This window comes from Coenobita brevimanus, chromosome 99, assembly GCF_032717465.1.
Source record: "Coenobita brevimanus isolate Jiangsu-jjx chromosome 99, ASM3271746v2, whole genome shotgun sequence".
NCBI classification, from domain to species: Eukaryota; Metazoa; Arthropoda; class Malacostraca; order Decapoda; family Coenobitidae; genus Coenobita; species Coenobita brevimanus.
In genome coordinates this window covers 17,389,063-17,415,809 of record NC_137052.1, presented here as the reverse complement: position 1 = coordinate 17,415,809, position 26,747 = coordinate 17,389,063, and the positions used below count along the sequence as shown (strand labels likewise).

Sequence of the window (26,747 nt, the reverse complement as noted above, 5' to 3'; positions counted from 1 at the left end):
TAGGAATGAGAAATAAGAAAGGCAGAGTTTAGTTCTGGCAGTGGATTGTCAGGGAATTTTTTGTCATGACTTTACATAAATGAGAAGCACAGAGATTTTTCACATGTTGCCTTATAATCCTTTTTCTATTAACCGCTACAAAGTCCTCATTAAGTAGCCTTGTTTTTTTATTTTATTGTATTTTTTTATTATTTATTTTTTTTGCCATTAGCCACTTCATTGTGATGATGTCTTTTAGTCATATCACCATCAGATGATTTCGTTCAGCTTTGGAATGTACCCTGGTAGTGAAAGAGTTACCAGAGTTTACATTTTAGCTCTGTAGCTGATGATGATGATGATGATGATCTCAAAAATTCTCTGATAAATTGAATGAAATAATCTGGAGGTACAGTACAGATTACTAGTACAGGTACTGTATGTGGTTTTGTAGTTCATGATACATCTATTTCACAGTGGGGGTCTACATTTATTTGTCTCGTTGATTATATGATATCTATACATAAAACATGGTCTGACTGTTGAAAGTGGGTCAGATCTGGTGTTTTTCACTGAGCAAACGATGCTCATAGTGAATGTGGTAATTGGAGGGGAATCTCTTTGTCACCGATAGCTTTGAAAGTTTTCAGTAGATTGTTGTTAAATAGGTTGGAACCGGTGGTTGAGGGTATTCTGAGGGATGAACAGGCTGGTTTTAGAAAGGGACATGGTTGCAATGATCAGATCTTTATAGTTAGGCATTTGATGCAGCAAGTTAATGAAATGAGAGTACCGTTAAGTCTTTGTTTTGTTGATTTTGAAAAGGCTTTTGATAGTGTTTCGAGAGAGACTATGGGGAAGATCATGAGACATTATGGAATACCAGAGGAGTTTGTGAGGGTCATTATGAACATGCATGAGGACACATTTTGTAAAGTGATGGTTGATGGTTGTCTGAGTGATTCGTTTGAAGTCAAGTCCGGAGTAATTCAAGGTGGTTCTATCGCCTTTACTATTTATATTGGTCATTGATTACATTATGAAACGCGTTGGAACAGAAACCGGTGCAGGTATACTTTGGGGAGAGAACAGGAAACTTTTGGATTTAGATTATGCAGATGGTATAGTTTTGATTTGTGATGGGCCAGAAGAGATGCAGAGAGTGTTGGACTGTTTGGTGAGTGAAGGTCGCAAGGTGGGTTTGGTTATTAATTGTGGAAAAACTGAAATAATCAATATGAATATGGAAAATGCGCAGGAATGTGTAATTGGAGGTATGGTTGTAAAGCAAGTTGATAGGTTTAAATATTTAGGTACTTATTTAGCCAAGGATGGTTCTTTGAACTTTGAATTCGAGGAAAGGTTAAAGAAGGCTAATCAGGCAATGGGAGTGCTTAAAAATATTTGGAATAATAACAATTTCTCTGTGCATACAAAAATCAAACTTTATAAGGTAATGGTTAGGAGTATTTTAATTTATGGACACGAGTCTTGGTACAGCACAGTGACTATGGAAAATAAATTCTTGGTGTTTGAAAATAAAGCACTTAGAAGAATATTAGGAGTTAAGTGGTGGGAAAGGATACCAAATAGTAGAATTAGAGAAATAACGGGAGTGCAGCCGATCGATGAATATGTTAGATTCTCACGATGGAAGTGGCTAGGACATGTGTATAGGAGACAGGGAATAGTACGAGGTACGCCAGGGTGGGTGGCACTTGGTAGGAGAGGTAGAGGAAGGCCAAAAGAGACGTGGGTGAGAACAATGAGACGGGAAGCTGGAGATGAGTGTTGGGGAGATCTTGAGGAGTTAGCACAAGATAGGATGTGGTGGTGTGAGTTCATCGAGGCCCTATGCATCCCCGAGGGTGCCACAGGAAATGATTGATTGAAACGATGCTCATTGGTATGACACTGCTGTAATGGTGGGCACCTCTTTCAGATTTTTTTTCCCCCACCCTTTAGATGGTATTTCTGACTTTAGTGAAGTTTTTTTTTTTATCTCTTTGTACAGTATAATACAGTACCCATTAAATACTCGATCATGTTGTGAAAGTGCAGAGAAAATGCTTGTCAATCTGGTTTTTACTTTTTAAAGAGCTGGTGGTTTTTCTTATTTTCTGAGCACTTTCATTGCAAGGTGAAGCTCTTGCTGGTTGCTGAGACCCATTCATTGATGTTGGATATGCCGTCAAAAGGGTTAAAAAAAAAAAAAATGATGGGAGGTGCCACTCATAAGAGCAGAACAAATATTGTAGTACACAGTGTCTCTGCCAAACTGTGTACTGTGTACCACAAGGATATGCACTGTACTGTAGTAAGATTACCGATAATATATAAGCACATTCCCAGGCCAAAGGGGTTAATTGCCCAGTAATTTGCAAAAAAAATTGGCAGTTAAAGCTTCATTGGTACACATAAAGCTGATTTCCCAGCTCTTCCCAACTTGCAGTACTACACTAGTTGTGTGGGAGAGTTGTGATATTCAGGAACATATTACCAACATATAATGTGGACTTAATGTACAGTTGAGGACATCACTGTTGCTTTACTTTTTAGCTTAACATTTATGAGACCCTACATAATACTGTACAGTATTATCACAGGTTTGCTGGGCTTTGTATTTTGCATTACAGTACTGGTATTTGGAAGGCATTGCTCACAATATTGTTTTTGTAGTGAAGTGAGTCAGCATTTATATCTGCAACTGTACAGCCGTGAGCAAAGGTTTGCCGACAGTTTTATGCTGGCTGAGGTAGTGGAGGGCTTTGCAGTGTGAAGAATACTCTGTCGTTTAGGGAAGCATGAGGAAAGTTGAAGGCAGGACAAAATGCTGGGAGAGAATTGTCAGTGAACATCTGCTTCTCGCTGTACATACCAAGGTTATGTGGTACAGGAGGTAGTCCGGTGGGTGCTTGAAATAATGCTATGAGGATTGTAGTGTATGTGTGCAAGGTGAAATTGAGGTAATTTCAAAGGTTGGTGGGAAATGTGGGACTAATAAGAAATTACTTCAAGGGAGGGAAAATACTGGAGAATTTTTATACAGTAGTTTTCGGTAAATTAAGATGATTATAGAAGCAGAGATGATGACCTGGAATTGTACACCTTCCACCAACATCATATGGTTATGAATGATGGAACTTGACATTCTAGGTTGTAGAAGTGACCTTTTCTTGTACAGATTTAACCATAAGCAAAAAAGGTGTAGGTACCTTAATGACATTGTAGCAGTTGGCCATAATATAGTATATAAAGCAATAATCTGTGGAAATTATTGCATTTTGTTTGACGCAGCATTTTGAGACAACATTATGGTGTATTGCCTCGGAATGGCCATGTGGAGAGAATGGAGAGTGACAGACTGAGTAGGAGAGTGTATGTGTGAGGTGGTTGGGGGAAGGGAAAGGAGGAGACTGAGGAATGAGGTGGAGAGGCATATGAGTAAGGAGGATGTGAGTTAGAGAAAGGGTAGCATGATGGCAAAAACTTAAAGGTGATTTGTCATGGCCATCCATTGTGCATTTACGATGTCTAGCTATAAGTAGGTAGTAATATCTTGAAATAATTGCTTTTTGTTTGGCATTTTGAGACACCATATGATGATGTTATATATCTCCAGACTTGTGGTGTCAACAGCATAGGATGATTTGCTGTCTCACATGTAGATGGTGAGTAACTGTTTATATATATAAATAAAATCTTTTCTATTCAACTGTATTTACCATAGAAGTGCATCTTGTACACTTCTTAGCATTAATGGTACTTTAAAGAAACATTTTAGGTAATACAATAAAATGTAGTGTTGTGTATTAAATGTAAGCATACAGTATAGATTATATGCTATACAGTCAGTCTTTGCTAAAAGTATAGGATACGTATGTGAAATATTGCAGTAAGTGAAACATACTTTTGGTTCATGGCTGATAGATGAAAGCACTAAAAACATTTACTTTTGACTTTAAAAGTACTTTATAATGAATCACAAGCAACCTCAAGTGAAGGAATGGTGTGAGTTAATTTAACAGCTTAATAACAGTATTGTGATACCAACTCTAACGTACGGAAGTGAAACTTGGACGTTGTTGGAAGGACACAAGTCAAGAGTGAGAGCAGTGGAAATGAGTTATTTGAGAGGAGCCTGTGGAGTCACATGGAGAGACAGGCTGACGAATGAGGATATAAAGGAGCGTTGTGGTGTGGGTGTGGATGTGATAGGAAGCGTTATGAGGAACACACTGAGGTTGTTTGGCCATGTGGAGAGGATGGAGGGTGAAAGACTGACGAAGAGAGTGTATGTGAGTGAGGTGGAGGGGGGAAGAGGGAGGGGGAGGTCGAGGATGAGATTGAGGGATGGGGTGGAGAGGTATATGAGAGAGGGGGGTGTGAGTTGGGAGCAGGGCAGTGAAATGGCGGGGGACAGGGCAACTTGGAGGCGATTTGTTTGTGGCCACCCCAAATGGGATTGAGGGGCCTGGCAATAGATAGATAGAATAACAGCAGTGAGTGAGCCAGCTGGAATTACAGTATATGAGGACTAACTGTACAATTGTGTAGCATACAGTACTTAGGTTGCCATTTGATTGCATTTGTCCCCCCCCCCCCCGTGGCCTCAGGCTCATCTGGATGTGAGGCTGGTGGACTGTAGGCTGAAGTCTGCCCTTCCCCTGCAGTCCACCATTCTCCTCTTGCAGGGAATTGAGAGAGGTTTATAGAACTGGATAGTGGAGTCACCCAGTTATATTGGTGCCACTGCTTGAAGGCATCCAGCCCCAAATACCAATTGCATTTATAGTAAATAATTGTCATTTTGAAAATTTACAGCACTGTAGGCTGTGAATACAGTTTTTGATGATATCTTTTGAGGCCAAGGGTGGGATGCTAAGTACCCCTCCAGTAAAATTCCACATGCTGCAGCCATGGGTACAAATGAGTTATTAATGTTGATATCTCCATTCATTGTACCTTACTGTATTTTACATGATACTGTGCAATTGTAGGCATTAATACAGATCCACTTCATTACAGTAAGCAGCATTAGTGTGAGCAATGACTTCTGAAACCAAATTGTGCAGTCTTCAGAGTCCATCACATTTTTCAGATTATTTTGTTATGTGTGATAATTGTTCAGTCATAGGTGGAATTATATTAATGTCTGCAGCTATGCATGTTTATATAGTACAGTATTCTACATTTAGTTTATCAGATACTCCATAGCTGTTGTTTATTTCTTATATCACACAAATTTAAACTTGTAATATTCCACTTTAACATTTTGTCAGATAGTACAGTAATTACCCTAATAATAGACATATATTTCACATCACATTGTAGTTTTGGTAGGGGTAAATGCATGGTATATATTGATATTAACCAATTTTGTGGGAGTAATTTCATGGTATATATGGATATTAACCAATATAGTATGTGGTGGTGACCATCATCCACTCACCTGTTGTAGTGCTGCCAACTTCTATCTTCACCTTTATCTTTCTTTTTGTGTGTCTGCCATCCTCTCCTCCTACTTCTCCCATCATTGCTGTCACTTTTGATTACCCTTCTTTCCTCTTCAGGTGGCATTACATTAAGTGACAAGCCTAATAGTTTCCTGTAAGCCAGGAAATTATTTGCAATGCTGGGTGGTAACTATATAACGAGCTCATATGTGTTCTCTACTGTCAACAAGAGTGTTGGAGGAGGGTTAGTGTCCTTCCCCGTAAAACAACCAACTCAGTCAAACGGCCACCCCTTACAGGATTATGGCTTCTGGCAATACATAAATAGATAGAACTAATTTGGTAGGAATAATTTCATGGTACTGTATATGTAGATATTAACCAGTTTAGTGAGAATATTTTCGTGGTAAATATTGATATTACCAACCAGTTCCAAAGGAGTAATTTCATGGTATACAGTACAGTATGTTAATATTAGCCACCAGTTTGTTGGAAATAAATTTATGGTATATATTAATACTAATTTGGTGGGAATAATTTTTTGATATACAGTTCACTGATACAGTATTTACCCATTCAGTCAGATGAATTATATTCTTGCTGTCATCAGACATTTATAACTGTTGATATTAAGGTTGGTTTATTGAACTGGAAGGATTAGAGACAGTCTTCATCAGCCCATCCACTGTTATAAAGCCATCCTGTGCAGAATAAAATTATCTGATGGTAGTAAGAATATGATAAGGAAATACCCTCAGATTCAAGAAGTTAATTTCACTAATATGCAGCACTGGAATTTCCTTGTTATTAACTCTTTAAATCTAGTGAGGCATTTTTGGTTTTGTGAAGCTTTAGAGATCATTAACTTAGAGTGACAGGGTTAACAACAGAGTCAGTTTAGTCGTTGAAAGCTTGTTTTGTCTCCTTAAGCTGAACAAGCTCTTTTGATAACAAGAATATAATGACAGTGACATCTTTGGGATGGAGGGGTTATCTTTCTTTATATTACTGGATATAAATTCATTGAGGTTGTTCAAGAAGTACAATTTCATATGGAGAACACAGTACTCTACATACAGTAGTATATTTTGTTCTTAGAGTAAGAGAAGAGTACAGAATGTCCTCATTATATATTGACTTTTTTTTTTTTAACATTATTATTTGCTGCTAAGTCTTCAGTAATATGCCGAAAAGTTGCCTATTTAAGTTCCAGTGCAGTCTGTAAAGCTGATTTGAAAGTTTCCCCTAACTTATAATATTGGTTGTGTAGAAAAGGTTATGATATTTTGCAGCCTATCACTGACGTATAATGAGGACTTAGTGTACAAGTTTTATATGGAATATGCAGAGTTTTTTATGTTTAAGACAAATACAATATCACTGCAACCACAAGATAAAGGTTTCATTGCCTTCTTTATTATCCCTCATCATGCTTACATGTGGTGGGTTTGTGGATAGAGCCTAGTTATATTCGACAGATAGACTCTCTCTCTCTCTCTCTCTCTCTCTCTCTCTCTCCATGGACATATCCTGCTAAACTTGCACATACACTGGGATACAGACACATTTTCAGGCATCATACATTTCTCAGGCTCTAGATGCAACCATTATCAGTGTTATTCTATTCCTGTGTCAAAGCTATAGACACTATTATTTTTTATAACTAATTGTACGTAATATAACTTCTGTATCTTTGTATCTGCTTTTACTGTTTAATCATATATTAGTCGTTCTTTATCTGTGTCTTGTACTCTTTACCCACCCCACCCTTTTTCTGTCATTGCTTCTTCCCCCTCCCCTACATCAGAGTTCTCTTACTTAAACTTCCCAGTCCCAGTGTTCCCACTTATACACCATCTTCAAAGGGTGTACTTATCCCACCATGCTTCACCACCCACCACCATCTCAGCCTACCATACCCACTCCTTTCTGCTTATTCCTCTGATGTTATTTCACTGTCTTACCCTGACCTGCACCTGTCTGTCTAACTTTCAGTAATTGTTGTCACAGCATGTGCTTCCATCATCCATGTGATTCCCAGCCATCCCTGTCCACTCCTCTCCACCCACACCACGCATCCCCGTCCTGTTGGTGACTATACAGTAATACAGCATAATTGTGTGCTCTGACTACCAGCTTACCTGCAGAGCACATATTCACAAGGTATACTTACCCCATCATAGCCTGCCACTAACCACCCTGCCCACTTATCTCCACTCACCTCACTTGAGTTCATATTCTGAGTGGCTTTGGTGCTTTCTTCTTCAGCGATTTATTCTGACATTGCATTTAAATATCCTTTGGTTTATTGCTGAGGCAACTGTATTGTTGTATACTGTATACTGTAAACAAATAACACACGAAAACATCAAGGTGTCATAACATAATAAATCATTATGAAAAAAGTGCTACAAAGCCTACAGTACTGCCTGGAATACATCCGTTAGCCCTGAAAGATAAGAGGTGGAGGGGAATGGAAAGGTATGGGAGATGGAGAAAGTGCAGCCTGGTGGCGGAGGACATGGCGACATGGAGGCTTTCCGTTTATAGCCACCCTTTACAGGATTAAAATGTCAGGGCGACATGCATGGTTTCCATTTATAGCCACCCCTTACAGGATTAAAGTGTCAGGGCGTCATGGAGGCTTTCCGTTTATAGCCACCCCTTACAGGATTAAAGTGTCAGGGCGTCATGGAGGCTTTCCGTTTATAGCCACCTCTTACAGGATTAAAGTGTCAGGGTGTCATGGAGGCTTTCCGTTTATAGCCACCCCTTACAGGATTAAAGTGTCAGGGCGTCATGGAGGCTTTCCGTTTATAGCCACTCTTTACAGGATTAAAGTGTCAGGCTGTAGACAGTAGATACTGGTAGTTCTGAAAGATGTGAATCAACATATACTGTATATATATATATATATATATATATATATATATATATATATATATATATATATATATATATATATATATATTATATATGCACTTATAGGGCTTAGTTATGGTACATACCTTCATAGCCATGATCTGTATCAGTTTCTGTTGACTTATAATGACTAGATAATTTCAAGTAAACTGATATTATAAAAATTACCTGAAGTTATGCTATGATTTACAGTACTTGTGTCTGAACATGGCTGAAATGAACTGCCCTTTGTTCACCATAGCTAGGCATAAAACTGCCATCTCCATCTTCATGCAAAGTTGTAACGAGTATATCACTAGAATATTGTGCTGGTCATGACGTGCTGTGAAGGATGTCAAGCAGTAGCATTGCTGTATTCAGCCATTGAGCTACAGGAAATGAGCAGCAAAAGGACATATCTCCGCCAGGTGAAGCTGAATGAACTGTAGGAACTAAATGGATCAAGTCTGACTGGAATGAGTATGACTGGACTCGACTTTATGTTCAGGTTCTAAATGTACAGTACTTAGTTGAACCTGAACCGAATGGATTTTGAAGAACCTATCTTAACCTATCAATCAATTTGTCCATCTGACTCTCTATATATCTACAGTATCACTGTAACTGTCTCTCTAGTAGCCAGACACCTTAATCCTAGAATGTGTGGCCACAAACGAATTGCCTCCATGTCACACTCTTCCAATATGAGGCTGCCTTCGCCCTCTCTCCAACTCGCAACCCTCTTTCCTGTACCTCTCTACCCTATCCCTCTATCTCATCCTCGGTCTTCCCCACCCCCTCCCCCACCTCACTCACATACTTTCTTAGCCAGTCTCGTATCCTTCATCCTTTCCATATGGCCAAACCTTCTTAGAATATTTCTCCAGATGGTTTTTAACATCCGCATGGACACAGCTCTTCCCTCCCTTCCTCATTAGTCTGTCTCCACATGCTATGATGCTCCTCTCAGATAACCCATTTCACTGCTCTCACTGTCTACTTATGTTAGAAGAGCTTGACTGAATCTAGATGACTTGGTTAAAACAATGGATCTGAGTAGCTTGCATTGTCTTAAACAATTCTGTATATTACACCCCAGTATCCTCGTGTGTTATTTTCATATTGTTCATACCGACAGATTTTATAAATAACAGTATAAGGGAATATTAAGAATCCCACTGCAGAAATAAACTGACAGGGAGTAGGCAGCCTATTAGGGAGTCTCCCTAGTCGACGACAGTGGCTCCAGAGACGGCCATATTCTCGGTGGTAGAAAAGGCTTTGTAGCAACTTACTGGGCGAAATATTTCTTCCTATTACTCCTTGGCACTCTATTGCTCCCATTACATCTTGGCACTGCTGTTTACCCTATTACACCCTAGCACTCTGTGTTACCGTTTTAAATCCTGCGATACATTCCACCAGGAACATAAAAAACAGACCTATAAGATGTAATGTGCAAAGTTGCAAACGGTAAAGGGGTACAGAATCTCCAGTGCCATTTATAATAAAGTCCAGTGACAGCCGTACCTTACCTGACACGTGGTTATTGATGCACGTTGCCAAACATCTGTCCATAACGTGCTTTAGGTAGCTGTCAGGCACTTTTTAAAAAGGAAAAATAAACACTTTTGTGTTTGTATGACTTCCTCTCAACTCATTGAAATCGCCTAATGTTTGTTGGAATAGAACAGTAGTTTCTTTTTCCATTTCGCTTTTTTGTTTTTTTCGAACGCTGATGATAGTATTAACACTCAGGCCTTTATTACTCTTTTGAATAAACCGTCTGGTGTAAGCTAGAATATAATGTGTAAAGAATTGTAAATTTGCGTTTTGAATATGCAACAAGTGCGCAGTCGGGTACAGAGTTCTCATTTCATCCACCCTCCTCAGTCTCCTCTGCTGAATATTTCTAAACTGAGAGAGGTTTGTTGTGTTTATTTATGCATTTTTATTATCGAAAAACATTGTACAGAGGGCACAAAATAATACATAAACGTCTGGTAAGGGAAAAGTAAACGTTCTTATCTGGACACGCAAGGCGCGCGTCACACTTCATCCGCCACTGGAAAAACAAATGGTGGAACAGCGGGGAGCCTTAGGCCAGCCATTTGTTTTCTGTGACTAGTGTTTGTGTGCTTCATGATTTGGGCGGCTCCTTATACTCCCAGGTTGTTAATTCCCCCGTGCTCCAGGTGGGTGCGTCTTGGCTTATATTACCTAAGTTTTGGGCAGTTTTCTTGTGATTTAAGTTAGTAATGATGATTGGTGTTTTATTTCCATTCCCCCCTGCTTTTATTTTTTTTTATGCCGTCTGTTTCTTTACATATAGGGCGTTTGTTTTTGTAAGAGGGAGCTGGGCTACTCTCCCCGGTTTGGTTAAGGTATACTGGATGAGCCATAGTAATGAGGTAAGAAAGAATATTGGTAAAACTACCACACTGGTCCGGTAGCTCCACCGATCTTACTTTCTCACTTTCTTAAGGAAATTAATTTTATTACGATATGCAACACATAAGTGGTTGTTGATTTTAGACAACAAAACGTATGTAGAACAGATTTTATCTATTTTAAGGTATTTACGGAAGCAGCGTGGACGCTCGCGCCAGCTTGTTTTCGACGATCCTATCCTATAACGGGGACTTCGCCCCTCAAACCCCCTATGATTTTAAAAACCTAGGATTGCCACTAAACCTAACGTTGGAAGCCTCCAATTCCTAGCAGACCAAAACTTCTAACCAAACCTATCCCAGTCAGCCTGTGAAAGGCTCATTGGAAGTGAAAGTTTTGAAAGACCCGCGCCCTTGTATTAAAGTATTTATCGAATCTCCTGACGTTAATCATATCGATCCACCAGTCTTATTACACATGACCGTCAACTTAGCTGGAACGTGTAAGAGATTTTTTAGGTTATAGCAAAAGGACTTGAGTAAAGGGTGGGGCGGTTGCTATCATCATTTGCTAATTCCCCCCCCCCCTCCCGTCTCTCTCTCTCCTTCCTTTGTCTTTGGAGTTGCCAATGCCATGCGCCGCTTCGATAGTCGGTTTTCACACATTCTGTGGCATAGCTTAAGTTAAAATGCTGCTTAGCACTTCTTCGGCGATACATTTTTATAGCCTATCGAATTTTGGTATTATTTATTTTTTTTTCTACATTTCCATCAGTAATATCTATCTATCTATAGCCCGACGCCCTAATCCCGAAAGGGTGGCCGCAGACAAAACGCCTCCAAGTCGCTCTGTCAACCACCATTTGACTATCCCCCCCAACTCACCCCCCCTCCTTCATACCTCTCAACTCCATCCCTCCACCTCATCCTCGGTCTACCCCTCCCTCTCCCTCCCTCCACCTCACCTACATACACCCTCTTAGTCTTTCATTCTCCATTCTCTCCACATGTCCAAACCACCTCAGTGCATTTCTCCTAATCTTCCTAACCACATCCACATCCACCCCACAACGTTCCTTCACTTCTTCATTCGTCAGTCTATCCCTCCACATGCTCCTCTCAACTAACTCATTCCCACTGCTCTCACTCTTGACTTGTTCCCCTCTTGCAAGGTCCACGCCTCGCTTCCATACGTCAGGGTAGGGATCACAATACTATCATGCAGTGACTTCTTAACTTCCATACTCACCCCCCTATTTCTCATCACTGCTTTCAGTGAACCAACAACCTTCATTCCCTGCTGTACCCGTTCACGCACTTCATCCCCCAAAGTTCCATCCATACTCATCACACTACCCAAGTACTTGAATGCACTCACATTCTCCATATCCTCACCATCCAACCTCACTGCACACTCTGTGACTTCATTCCTCTCAAACACCATAACTTTACATTTGTTTACATTAACTTTCAGATTCCTCCTCCTACACACTGTCCCTAATACATTCACCAAACCTTTCAACTCCCATTCATCTTCACTCAACAATACTGTAATGCTAGGTGAAATTAGGCTCGACTTCTCGTTCCTATTTCACCTAACGTGGAGCGGGGTCCTCTTTCGAGACCGGAGCTTAGTGCAATAAAGAGAGGCAGGACACAAAAACTCGAGGCAACAACCTTTACACGTATATTACCACAATCAGACACAGGACAAATCAGCAGATATTACAGCACAATACATAGCAATATAAAACCTTGTCTAGGATATGTTTATCTCGCAGGATACTTGCTTCTCTGATAGTAATGACAACACAATCAATCTTAGTGTATCAAGAGTGCAGTAAATATAGGCGCGCTGGGGAGAGGGTTGAGTCTCACGAGGAGGAGATAGGGGAGGTGCGGGGAGTGACTTGTGACGGCTAGTGGAAAGTTATGGTAATACTGGAGAGCGGCAGATATTAGCCGTGAAGTTTATATGGTTTCCACTAGCCAAGGGACTTTGGTAATTGATTTTATTCTTGATTCACACTTACTCGGGATATTGGAGTGAGAGAGAGTGATAAGATTTATGGGTAGCGTGGGGGAGGGAGAGAATACCATTAATACTTCCTTTCACAATATTCCTTCACAGTAATGGGGGTATGTCTTTATAGGGGAATCTCCAGGCGGCACAGGCTTATTAATTGTCTAATAGGGATGTCACTCATAAGTATAGTCAATCAGATCTTGTTCCACACTCTCGTCCTTTAACTTCTCACTGTGATCTTATTTACCTCGATATTCACTATATGAAATCACTGCACAATACTTACATTAGGGGAAATCACACTTAACCTAAATCACTCGTGCTACAATATCACACGTATTCATCAGGGGGATAGGCAGGAACATGTCATCGGCGATCCTGCCGGGCTAGGGGCACCGCCAATGCGAGGCGTGCCGAGAGGGCACGGGATAACTCGTAAGGGCGTCCTCTCGCGTCCTGGGCTTCCCGTGGCTTTCGGGCTTGGCTCAGGCGTGTGGCCCTCGGGACGGGCCGAATAGCTCCAGGAACCTCTGTGATGAAGTCCCGGCGTCGTGGGGACGTAGAGAGATCACGCCCGGGTGTCCTGGGGAGAACCGAGAGAGACTGTGGGGTACAGTCTCCAGCGTCTAGGGGCGCCGACAGGGAAGGGCTGCGGCAGCGACTTCCACTGGGGTCCGTCAGGTGCGTCTGCTCTAGAGCCAGACGTAGGGAACAGAGACCAGGGGAGGCTGTGAGGCCTGTCTGGGTCACTCTGGGACAGGAAGCCTGGGCTCTAGTCTCCTGCCGTGGGGACGTCTCCACACACCTCTCTCTGCACACCTTCGGAGCGACAATAGATTGTCTCACGAGGAAGGGAGCGACAATAGGTCGTCTCTACCAAGACACTCTCGGAGCGACCATAGATCGTCTCTACCGGAGCACTTTCGAAGCGACCATAGATCGTCTCACGAGGATGGGAGCGTCCGAGCGACCATAGATCGTCTCACGAGGATGGGAGCGTCCGAGCGACCATAGATCGTCTCACGAGGATGGGAGCGTCCGAGCGACCATAGATCGTCTCTACCGGAGCACTTTCGGAGCGACCATAGATCGTCTCACGAGGATGGGAGCGACCATAGATCGTCTCTACCGGAGCACTTTCGGAGCGACCATGGATCGTCTCACGAGGATGGGAGCGACCATAGATCGTCTCTACCGGAGCACTGTCGGAGCGACCATGGATCGTCTCACGAGGATGGGAGCGATCATAGATCGTCTCTACCGGAACACTTTCGGAGCAACCATAGATCGTCTCACGAAGATGGGAGCGACCATAGATCGTCTCACGAGGATGGGAGCGACCATAGATCGTCTCACGAGGGTGGGAGCGACCATAGATCGCCTCATGAGGGCGGGAGTGACCATAGATCGTCTCACGAGGATGGGAGCGACCATAGATCGTCTCTACCGGAGCACTGTCGGAGCGACCATAGATCGTCTCTACCAGAGGGGCGCCGTCTGGAGTGTCTTTTTCAACCCCACCCCTAGCTGACTCAACAATTCCACTCCGTGAAGGTAGTGTCCTTCTCCTACGGCGGCGACGGCGTGGTGGCTGCGTGACACAGGGGCGCACGACCCGGGCTGACGTATGTCGCTGTTGCCGGGAGTGGTTGTGACTGGTGGCTGCTACCCCGTGGGGTCCGTGTGGGGGTTTCGGCGCATCCTCGGGCATACTGAGCTGTGTTTGGCTTGCCCTGTCGTCGGGGGTACTATGGTATATTTCGGGGGCACTGTTCTTTAAGTCACGCGTTTTAAATACTGTACCATCAGCAAACAGCAACACCGGAATCTTCCAAATCTCACCCTCATTCATTAGGGCCAGTAATATACAACAGGAAATTGAGGTGCAATGATCCGAATAAGTCGCTAAAGAGGGGGTGTTATGGAATCCCTAAAACCACTTAGAATATGGCCATGAGTGTATTTGGTTACTGGATTTAATTCACCTTTACTTGGCTGAGATTTTTGTCCTTTTGCAGCGTGTTTCCCCTAGCTCGGTGGCAGAATCAGACACTACTACAGTCCTACATCCTGCACTTCGTCATGACTAGCACGATATTTTAACTTAGTGCTGATATCGTGTTATAGTTCACTCTTTTCATGGAAAAAGTGGCAGTTTTACGCCAATAGTTCGTTCACTTGAACTTGGCAGAGACTTTCGCAGAGATTTTCGTCCTGCATCCTGTTTCTCGTACTGCATTGTTAGAGTTAAAGAATACTACGTACTGCAGCCATTCCACAGCACTTCTTTGTTAGCACCGTATTCTAGTGTTTATCTCTCTACAACTCGACTACCTTGCTAGCGAGGCGGCAGCTTTTCGCCTCTTTAAAAGTGGTAGGTAAGGCCGCCCACGACATCTTATTTGATACAGTGCTGCCTTCAGGTGACTCCACACTGAGTGACAAACGCTTTCCCGGAAACTACTGTAGGAAGCTATGTACCATATTGGGTTGTAACCATACAACCAGTTGACGCCTGTGGTTCAGTGGGTTTAAGATGTCCCAACCAGATTGAGCCCGTAACTATATCCAAGAGGTGGTTGGAGTTTACTGCTCACATAATGCCACTCAGGGACGAATGAAGCTGGGCACTAGCCTTATGCCTGGACTAAGTAACCAAGCCCTGGAATCCTACACACCTGATGAAACAAGTGGATGGATGAAAAGCTTGTACTCCAGTCTGACTACACCTGGCTATCGAAACTGTTCTCCCTAACACATATTCCCTAGCGATTTATTTTGCTTGTTACCCCTTGCTGTCTTATTCTGCCACTGAACCACATGAAATAATCTGAAAAAGGACGAAAACCTGGGCCAAGTTAAGGTGAATGAACTAGGGGTGAGTGAAAGATTGTGAAACGTTTTGATACTGTGACCCGGCTTACGTGAGAGGTTATGTGGCCGGCTATTAGCTATATATAACTTCTTGGCAGGTGTGTGTGTGTGTGTGTGTGTGTGTGTGTGTGTGTGTGTGTGTGTGTGTTCTTTCGTATTGTTTGCTTGTGTGTGTGTGTGTGTGTGTGTTCTTACGTATTGTTTGCTTGTGTGTGTGTGTGTGTGTGTGTGTGTTACGTATTGTTTGTGTGCGTGTGTGTTCTTACCTATTGTTTGTGTGTGCGCGCGCGCGTAATGTTGAGTAGGCATCCTAGCGATCTATCGCCTACACAGTTTTCCCCGCATATAACGATTATTTTTAATTTGTCCCCAGCATATTGTGAAAAAAGGTATATTGTATCTCCCACGCTTTTTTATCTATTATATTTAGTCCTATTTCTATGCTTATTTATTTATTTCATTATATTTTATTCTATTTATTTTCTATCTATCTATCTATTGCCAAACGCCTCAATCCCGTTTGGGGTGGCCACAAACAAATCGCCTCCAAGTCGCCCTGTCCCCCGCCATTTCACTGCCCTGCTCCCAACTCACACCCCCCTCTCTCATATACCTCTCCACCCCATCCCTCCATCTCATCCTCGGCCTCCCCCTCCATCTTCCCCCTTCCACCTCACTCACATACACTCTCTTCGTCAGTCTTTCACCCTCCATCCTCTCCACATGGCCAAACCACCCCAGTGTGTTCCTCATAACGCTTCCTATCACATCCACATCCACACCACAACGCTCCTTTATATCCTCATTCGTCAGCCTGTCTCTCCACGTGACTCCACAGGCTATTTATTTTACTTCTGTTTATTTGTATTTATATTTATTTACTCCATTTATTTTGCCAGCTACAGTATGATGAGGATTGATGTGACTAAAAAACAAATAGGACTGGATAGAATGTGGCCGTTAATCATTTTTTAAATTGACACAATAAGAAACAGGAGCACAAAATAAGAGCTATTGATTTTGTTTATTACACCTTACTGTCCTGTTCTGTTATATAAATCTTTCTAATATCGCCATACTCTGCATTAATAACGTACAAAACGATATTAGCCAATCGTATTCAAAAATAAATCGCTAAGGAAGAGGTATTAAGGGCAAACCTTTGACCATGATCTTCGCTTGTGACCGTAAGCTTCGTCGAGTTGCTCCACTTTCATATTTTCATTTTTAACTCTCTCTCTCTCTCTCTCTCTCTCTCTCTCTCTCTCTCTCTCCTTGTCTGATCCTTAACCTTTCCACCAGGCTTGATTCAAATCGGATCAAAACTGTTTAAGCTGACCTTGCTCTGTGGCGCACTTTGACTTGGCCCTTAACGTGTGATGTATTCTTAATAAAAATAAAAAAAAGGTAATTTTTTAGGCTGACCCTCAACATTATTGCACACACACACACACACACACACACACACACACACACACACACACACACACACACACAACAGGTGGACGGGAGTTCGCGCCTCGCTCAGGTTGCGAAAAGTTTCACTGACGAAGTGGGTGGTTACTGTCCCCCTTGAGCAAGGGGACGGGTGTGTGGGTGTGTGAAGGTCACAGCCTTGTCCTTAGATCGGACTATATGAGCTCTCAGCTCCCTTCCGGGAGGGTAAAAGCTGACGATCACGACCATCAAGTGATCCTGACCGACCCGGTGAATTACACACACACACACGTTGAGTACAACAACCCCGATTCGCTTCGCCAGTGCAGGTGCAATAGCGCATGCAAACGTTTTCCACGGTGTGACCCGCTAGGCTGAGGAACACCTTCGACATATGATCGCAGGTAGGACGGCGGGGATTGGTGGTGCGAGGCGGGGTGGGAGGGGCTTAGCCAAGGAAAGCCACTGAAGGATTTCCCTGGATCCTGATTCCTGCGCGTCAGTGTTTACCTGACGGTGGTGGTGAGTGGAGGAACGCGACGCTCTCCTCTCGTCCTTCAGCGGTTCGTAGCAGCGTCCGTTGGGTAGTGTTCTTGCCGTCCTTTTTCTTTGTTTTTCGCACGGTACGTTGATATTTTTTGTTGTTCTGTGTATGCTCGCTACTGAATATACCGATTTTTTAAAGATATAACGTGTAACTTAGTATGCAAAACGGAAAACTTAGGAAAAGACTCAAGAAAATATAAGACAAGAACGCGGTCCTTGGTGGCTTGGCATGGGAGGGTTCGTAGCATTACATCCTTAGCGATTTATTATTTGTATTATACATCTCGGGACTTATTGTAGATGGCATAGGTCTCGTAGCGTTTCTTCCTGGGCAATTTATTTTTCACGATGACACTAGTATTTATTTTTACATTATTTATGTAGTTTTTAATCGACATAGTTTGCATTAGTAACACACATAAGAGGTTACTAATGTGTAATGGGCAGATGTCGCTAATTAAGAGGTGTAACGATATCTTCATTTAGCATACAATCTTTATATGGAGTGATTTTGGCACAGAGATACAGCCCCTAGACTGATCATTTGGCAGGTTGACGGTGAGAGAGAGAGAGAGAGAGAGAGAGAGAGAGAGAGAATACGACCCTTAGACTGATTTTTTTTTTTTTTTTTTTTTTTTTTTTTTTTTGGCAGGTAGACAGCACTGTATACCTAGTCCAGCATTAGGTATTGTAATTCATAATAATCGTCTCTTGATCATGTCGAGGGCGGGAAAAATGATAAATGTGCAAGAACTAAACACATAGTACTGCCTACACCTATTTCAGTACTTCCTAAAGTATTTTACTCAATAACCTTAAGGTGTTCATTATTCCTACCATTAAACTATTCTGTTCCACTTGGGAGAGACTGAACTGAGAGAGAGACTTTTCGAACTGGACGGGTTAGGTTAATCCCTTTAGTATGAAAGACCTTTCGTAACTTTGATAAAATCGTGTTAAAATAGCAAGATGGGAAATGAAGTAACCAGTGTTATGATGATCTAATCTCACATGGATTTCTCCCATCAGGTGGTGAGGTAGTTGCTGGATGTGGGAAATTGGATGACGTATTATGATGTTGATGTTGAAATGTGTCTTATCATTATCTAAACCTACATCAGGTGGGGAGGTGAGCACTGGAAAATTGGTAATAGTTGTAAGGATGATAAGTTCTCCCGAAAATCTGAACTTCTCAGGGGTGAGGTGGACATTGCAGAAGGGAAATGAGTATGATGATGGCTCTCTCTCTGTCTCTCTCTCTCTCTCTCTCTCTCTCTCTCTCTACTGAATTTCCGGCTTCAGGCTGCGGGGTAGGCAGTGGAGATATGAAGTTACAGGAATGACGACGACATTATTATTATTATTATTATTATTATTATTATTTTATGATGATGAGAAGGATAATGAATTCCCCCATATTTATCTTTTAATTTTCTTCCTACAGGCGGGGAGGTTGGCGCTGAGGATGGGACAATGAGGTGCTTATACGAGAGGTGCAGCCGTGCCGTGGTGCCCATCCTGCTTCTGCTGTTTCCGCTCTGCTACCTGCTGACCCGCGATGGGGGAGGAGGTGGAGGGGACGGTCAGCAGCTCACTCTGGTCCTCACTGAAAGCGAAGTCAACTCAATCCTCGCCGCTAAGAACGCCACCCTCGCGTCTTTTGTCTCATCCACCACCACCACCAGGAAACCAAAGACCTTAGATTTTGTGGTAATCAAGAATAAGGTGTACCGCAAGAGTGAGGTATCTAAGGAGGAATGGAAGAGGCTGAGAGAGAAGGATGGGATCAAGAAGGTAGGGGACAAATGGCCACCCAGACTCGAATTGTCAGATGCAGCCGACCTCTTCCGGATCGACCTCTCTGGCTTCCCGCCCGAGGTAAGACTTGGTTTCAGATTTCGTAACTGCTTTTCCTCAGTGATTCATTTTGCACTTTATTTGTATCAGTCCATGTCAGGTTTTATAGGTTACATAACATCTTTTCCTAAGTGGTTCATTTTGCGCATTATTTGTATCCGTCCATGTCAGGTTATATTGGTTTCGTAACATCTTTTCCTCGGCGATTAATTTTGCACTTTATTTGTATCAGTCCGTGACAGGTTTTATAGGTTTCGGAACATCTTTTCCTCAGCGATTCATTTTGCACTTCACCCGTATCATGCCATGTAAGGTTCACTGCAGGACTGGACTTTTTCCTCAGTGGGAGAATGATAGCCGTACAAACCTTCCCCCATGCTAGCAAAGTATGAATGAGAAAGGGGTGTCTCAAGGAAGAGTGCACGTCAAAGTGATGATGGCTGTACACTCTCTCTCTCTCTCTCTCTCTCTCTCTCTCTCTCTCTCTCTCTCTCTCTCTCTCATGGGGTAATCTGTGAAGCCATAAACTTCGCGTGGCAGATCACAGAAAATGAGGTAAGGCCACTGACCCATGTGAAACACACTATAGTCTCTTCACTTTAACATGGCCTAGATTTTCTTTTTTTTTTTTGCAGTTTATTTCGCGTAGCTCTGTGGCAGAAGACAATACTGAACCTCTACATCTTTTCCATAGCACCTCTTCGTGACTAGCATCATTCTCTAGTGTTGGTCTAGTATTGTCAGCATTCAAGATGGAGAGATGGCAGTTTTAGACCAAGTTTGAGTAAACCTTCCCATATTTTTTCTTTTTTCTGTTTTTTCTCTTTATTTATTTTTTTTCGGGTTACGTCCTGTTTAATTTACCCTTCTGCTAAAAGACGACTTTATTCAACTTTTTACATACCTATTACACTTAAGTGCTTTATAAAGAATGTAGGAGTATAAGTAATTAAGTGATGGAGAGAGAGAGAGAGAGAGAGAGAGAGAGAGAGAGAGAGAGAATTTCCTTTAGTAATGGTGTTTCGGTGTTTCTTCACCAGGAACGAGAGTTTTTAGAAGCCCGGAGGGAAGTGATGGCGAGGAGGGCGCGTCAGATCAGGTAAGCGAAATTTAAGCTGTGTGTGTGTGTGTGTGTGTGTGTGTGTGTGTGTGTGTGTGTGGATAAATGTGTGAATGGGGATAATCTGCCGTATATCACTAAGAGTATGAGGAATACAGAACTGTTTGTATCAAGATTTTCAGCAATGCAGTAGGAACCAGCGGGGGGGAAGAGGGGGGGCATGGGTCAGAATAGGAGAGGCTAGGGGGGGGGGCAGACTCCCCTTAGGTACGCCAATGCCCAAAACTAAATAAAATTGCGAGTAGAAACAAATAAATATTGTACTGTAATCAGACTGAGAGGCTAATATCATGTCTAATTATTTCCTCAGAATCCAGTGCAAGGCGCATCCCAAGCAGACCCCCATCAGCTCACACCTTCTCTTTGACCAGAAACACACCCCCAACATCGTGTGGTGCCCCAATTATAAGGTAACCCAGTGTTTGTAGCACTACCGGGAACAGTTGGCCAACACTTTTCTGCCAGCTGTTGCAATGGTAGTTGTGTGTGTGTGTGTGTGTGTGTGTGTGTGTGTGTTTTATATGTAGGGAAGAAGGAACCAAAGGCCAGAAACCCGTAAAATTTTTCCCTCCAAGAAAAAACAAAAACAAGATAACAGAGAGCCAAACTAAAGATATGTTCATTTCGAGATACTTGGACACATTGCATTTGAAAGATTGGAGGTTACATAGGCAGTAGGAAAACAGAGGAAGACTGTTCCATAGTTGACCTGTTGGATACATGAAGGACTGGGAGTAACGGTTAACTCTTGCACTAGAGAGTTGGACAGAGAAGGGAGGAGAGTTTGTTGCTAGACGGTTACTGCATGCCCGCCGTAGTTGTGGAAGGATGCAAGCAGACAGTTCAGAAGGGCAGTGACCATTGAAGCAGCGGTAGAAAAGAGATAAAGATGCAACAGTGCGGTGAAGAGATGGAGACTGAAGGGAGCCAGTAAGAAGAGGAGAGTTAATGAGACAAAAAGGCTGTGACTCTACCCTGTTGAGAACTGTATGTGGGGAACCTCCCCACACATGAGGGTTGTACTTTGCACAAGGGCAAATAAAATCCTTGTTTAAAGTCAACACCTGTCAGGGGTAAAGATGGCACGGCGTCGCTTAGCACACCTAATCTCTTGGAAGGAGATTTTACAAGAGAGGTAATATGATTTTTCCGAGATAAAAATCCCGAGAGAAGGAAAAAACAGGTATGTTCAAAGGTGATGCAGGATTGCGTTGGGTATTGTTTAAAATTTGAGGATATTCCTGTGGTAGATTTTGACTGGTCGAAAGATGTAAGAACGTAGTTTTGGATGCATTAAAAACAAGATTACTCTTACCTCAGGCAGATATGAGCCAAGTCAGACATTAAGTGTGCCATAGTCTCATCCCTTGTCTGTTGAAGTAATTGCTGAGATGGATGCGGTGAGAAGTGGATGGAAAGGTGAAGGGTGGAGCCATCAGAGTATGCATGGGTAGGGTTAGATGTACTGTACAGCTTAGAAGGTCATTGATGAATAGAAGTAAGAGAGTTGGGGATAGCTAGGACAGAGCCCTGAGGAACACCATTATTGATAACCCTAGGAGAAGAACGGTGGCCGTCTGCAACAGCAGTTGTAGAACGACCAGAAAGGCCTAAAACTGCCATTTTAAGTGCTGAGTTATAAAGATAGATTAAGACTAGAAAAGATGCTAGTCGCGAAGAAGTGTTATGGAGGGATGTAGAGTCGTAGCAGTATCTTTTCCTGCCATTGAGGTACGTGAAATACGTCGCAAAAGGACGAAAATTTGTGCCAGGTTAAGATGAACAGATTAGTGTCACAGCCTAAAGGAGACCCACGTATTTCCAGTTGATATTAACGTACAGTGAGTCACAAAAGTAACGGCGAACATTCCGCGTGAAACAGTCTGACACGAACGATGGCCATTGCAAAACGTGTTAGTAGGTAGGTAGGTAGGATACCGTATTATATGTGCAGAAACCCCTACGCTCCGGAGTACGCAAGAAAGGATTGGATGATAGGTAGATAAATAGATTGCTAGGTAGATAGGTAGTACTGTCGCCGGTGTACTTACTGCTAGATGAACCTATGGCCTAGATGCATTTACCGTTAGAATGATGGAGAGGTTGAAGGCAGGGTAGGGAAGCAGCCATTCACAGCCCCTACAATTACACACACACACACACACACACTGACAGGCAGGAACCCTTTTCTTGACACACACACACACACACACACACACACACACACACACACACACACACACACACACACACACACACACACACACACACACACACACACACACACACACACACACACACACACACACACACACACACACACACACACACACACACACACACACACACACACACACACACACACACACACACACACACACACACACACACACACACACACACACACACACACACACACACACACACACACACACACACACACACACACACACACACACACACACACACACACACACACACACACACACACACACACACACACACACACACACACACACACACACACACACACACACACACACACACACACACACACACACACACACACACACACACACACACACACACACACACACACACACACACACACACACACACACACACACACACACACACACACACACACACACACACACACACACACACACACACACACACACACACACACACACACACACACACACACACACACACACACACACACACACACACACACACACACACACACACACACACACACACACACACACACACACACAGGCAGGAACCCCATTGTTGCATAGATTACGGGGGAACGTGCAGACACGGACCCTTATTCTCAAGCAGAGGCCCGTATTCTCGTTAGTACAGGAAGCTCCCTAACACCCCCTCCTAAGCGATTTATTTTGCTTATTACACCGTGCCGACCTCTTCTGTGTTACTTAAGCCATTCTAATATCGCCATACTCTGCATACATAACGTACAAGGCGATATTAGCCAACCGTATCCAAAAATAAATCGGCAAGGAAGAGGTGTTAGGGTGCTTCCTTGACCGACGAGAATACGAAACAGAGAAGCAGTTATCTTTCCAAAGTTTGACGAATAGATAGTGGAAAAATCGAACGTTATGAAACACACACTGGTAGAGATACGGTTTTTCAGTGTATTTCGACAGTTTAAAATTTTCTTCAGACATTGGAGAGTTTAAGTAAAACAAAAAAATAGGTATATAGATACGGAAAGGAAGTGACGGTAATTTTTGTTAATACGAGTTAGGGAAAATGAGTGCTTCTTTGTTGCATAAATTGCGAGGAGACTCGGAGGACGCGACAGAGCATTGTGTTGCATTGTTGACTGATTGCAAGGAAGGAATGTAGGGCTTTCCTTTTTTTGTCCCTGGGTCAAGATAGGTAGATAGATGGATGGACTGATCGATTTAATGCTTCACTGTTGCATAAATTACGAGGAGACACTGAGGACACGACCGAGGACTGTGTTGCATGGTTGCCGGATTGCAAGGAAGGCTTCTGGGGCATCCTTTTTTTTCACCCGCCAGGTCGAGATAGATAGATAGATTGATTGCTAGACAGATAGGTAGTTAGATGTAGTGCTTTTTTTGCGTGAATTGGGAGGAGGTTTTGAGGACGCGAGCGAGCAGTGTGTTGCGTTGCTGACCGCGATTGCAAGGAAGGGTTCAAGGGCAATCCTGTTTTTTTTCCGGCAGGTCGAGATAGATACACCGATAGATTGACTGAGTGATTGATAGATAAGTGGATTGATTGATTCAGTGCTTCTGTGGTGCATAAATTACGAGGAGACTGATGACGACCAAGGACTGTGTTGCATTATTGAGTGGCTACAAGAAAGGGATGTGGGGCTTACTGTTTTTTTTTTTCTGTTTTTTCCCAGCCAGGTCGAGATAGATGGTTTGGTTGATAGATAGATAGATAGATGGGTTGGTTGATAGATAGGTAGATAGATAGATAGATGGGTTGGTTGATAGATAGATAGATAGATGGGTTGGTTGATAGATAGGTCGATAGGTAGATAGATAGATGAGTTAGTTGATAGATAGGTAGATAGATAGATAGATAGATGGGTTGGTTGATAGATAGGTCGATAGGTAGATAGATGGGTTGGTTGATAAACACGTAGATTGATTGATTGATTGGTAGGTAGGTAGATAGAAAGCAAGGAAGGATTTTGGCTCTTCTGGTTCTTTTTCCTCCACCACGAGACGAGATAGATAGATTGACTGATTGATAAACAGATAGATAGGTTGATAGATTGAGACAGATAGACTGATTGACTGATAGATTGCATGATGGATACTGTAGGTGGGTAGATAGGGAAACGTCTACCAATAATTTTATTACCACAACCTGTAGTGTAATTTATCGATTATTTGTGAAGTATTATTAACCCAATATTATCATGTCCTTGATTTATTTATTTATTTTAGTTCATTAGATAATCAGGTGTAAATCTAGTAAACGTTCCTTATATGAATTTGTAAAATCTGGGAATCACTTTCTCTCTCTCTCTCTCTCTCTCTCTCTCTCTCTCTCTCTCGAGTAGAGGAGGATATGCAGGAAGTCAGAGAGAGAGAGGGGGGGGGTGTACCTGGCAATAAGGCATGCATTGAGGGTGTCGTCCAGGTGTAATTAATCTCATGCAGGTGAAGCAGAGGCAGGGCATACTGATGAAAAAAAAAAAGTATTGCGGTAACGGACTACCTAGCCATGTTAGTCTATACCCTTGACTGACCGGCAGAAGAGTGGGAGTGAGAAAAAGGTAGGGGGGGGGGGAGGTGAATCGAGGTAACCTAGCTACTGAAGGTTATGCCTGGAGCACATTCCGGCCCGTTTGACTTAGTATTCGTTGCAGCTGTCTTTAGGCGATTTATTTTGCCGTACATTCGTAGCACCTGTCTCTTAATGATTTATTTTGCATATCATTCGTAGCACCTGTCTCTTAGGGATTTATTTTGCCGTACATTCGTAGCAGCTCTCTCTAGGGGATTTATTTTGCATAATATTCGTAGCACCTGTCTCTAGGCGATTTATTTTGCCTAACATTCGTAGCACCTGTCTAGGCGATTTGTTTTGCATATCATTCGTAGCACCTGTCTAGGCGATTTTGCCTAACATTCGTAGCACCTGTCTCTAGGGGATTTATTTTGCTTAACACTCGTAGCACCTGTCTCTTAGGGATTTATTTTGCATAACATTCGTAGCACCTGTCTCCTGGCGATTTATTTTGCAGAATATTCGTAGTTCCTGTCACATAGTGATTTATTTTGCACATTACACCTTAACATTCTCGTGTGTAACATGTAAAGCATTTTAATATCGACATAAAGTACGTCGGAAACATACAGTAGGAATGTGATATGTGATGAGCAGAACGAATCGCTGAGAGATAGGTGCTACGAAACACTTGGATTTTTGGTGCAGTTTCGTCACTACCTTGTGTTATCGTCTTTGGGCTGGCCTGGACTTTTAACTTCCTAATGCCGTTATTTATCTATTTGTTTATTTATCCTGTTTTCTTATCTACCTATCTATCTATAACTGTCTATTAACGTATTTATCTATTTGTATATTTTCACCTGCAGACGATTTTAGATTTTGGAAACCTTGAAAATGAACTTGGGAAACCTTCAAGACGCAGCTTAATTCATTTATTTATTTATTCATGTATTTTATCAGTTATTTATTTCTACCGACAGGCGATTTTAGTTAATGTTAGGGAAAGCCTCTCATACTGAAAGGGTTTAAAAAGAAAACTGCTTTTAATATCGTTCACTAAAAATTTTCCTTAGAGCTAAATAAAATAGTTAGAGGCTAAAAAGAAAAAAGTCGTCGGGGTGAAGTAGTGAAGGGAGGCGTGGCTGCATCTCGCCTTAGTCAGTAATGCTGTGTGTGTGTGTGTGTGTGTGTGTGTGTGTGTGTGTGTGTGAGGGAGTGAGAGAGAGTTTTGTATGCTTGTAGCCAGTACCGTTACTTTAATAGATTTTGAAGAGAGAGAGAGAGAGAGAGAGAGAGATGCTTTTATACCGTTACTTCAATCGAACTTTTGGATGGAGAGAGAGAGACGGGGGTAAGTTGCCCTGATGCATGGTGTTTGTGTGTGGGGGTGGGAGTGTACTGGTCAGTCG

At 42.5% G+C, this 26,747-nt stretch overlaps 1 protein-coding gene across 1 annotated transcript in view; it reads left to right on the top strand.

The window, feature by feature from the left end:
* The first annotated feature begins 17,594 nt into the window (after nt 1-17,594).
* The window catches only part of LOC145414443 (carbohydrate sulfotransferase 13-like), a 36,803-nt gene continuing 27,650 nt past the window's right edge, over nt 17,595-26,747 (top strand). Inside the window, exons 1-4 of the mRNA XM_080283999.1 lie at nt 17,595-17,686; nt 19,054-19,487; nt 20,507-20,565; nt 20,897-20,996. Coding sequence (XP_080140125.1) covers nt 19,083-19,487; nt 20,507-20,565; nt 20,897-20,996 — 564 coding nt within the window. The 5' untranslated portion in view covers nt 17,595-17,686; nt 19,054-19,082. The remainder of the gene's footprint in view (nt 17,687-19,053; nt 19,488-20,506; nt 20,566-20,896; nt 20,997-26,747) is intronic.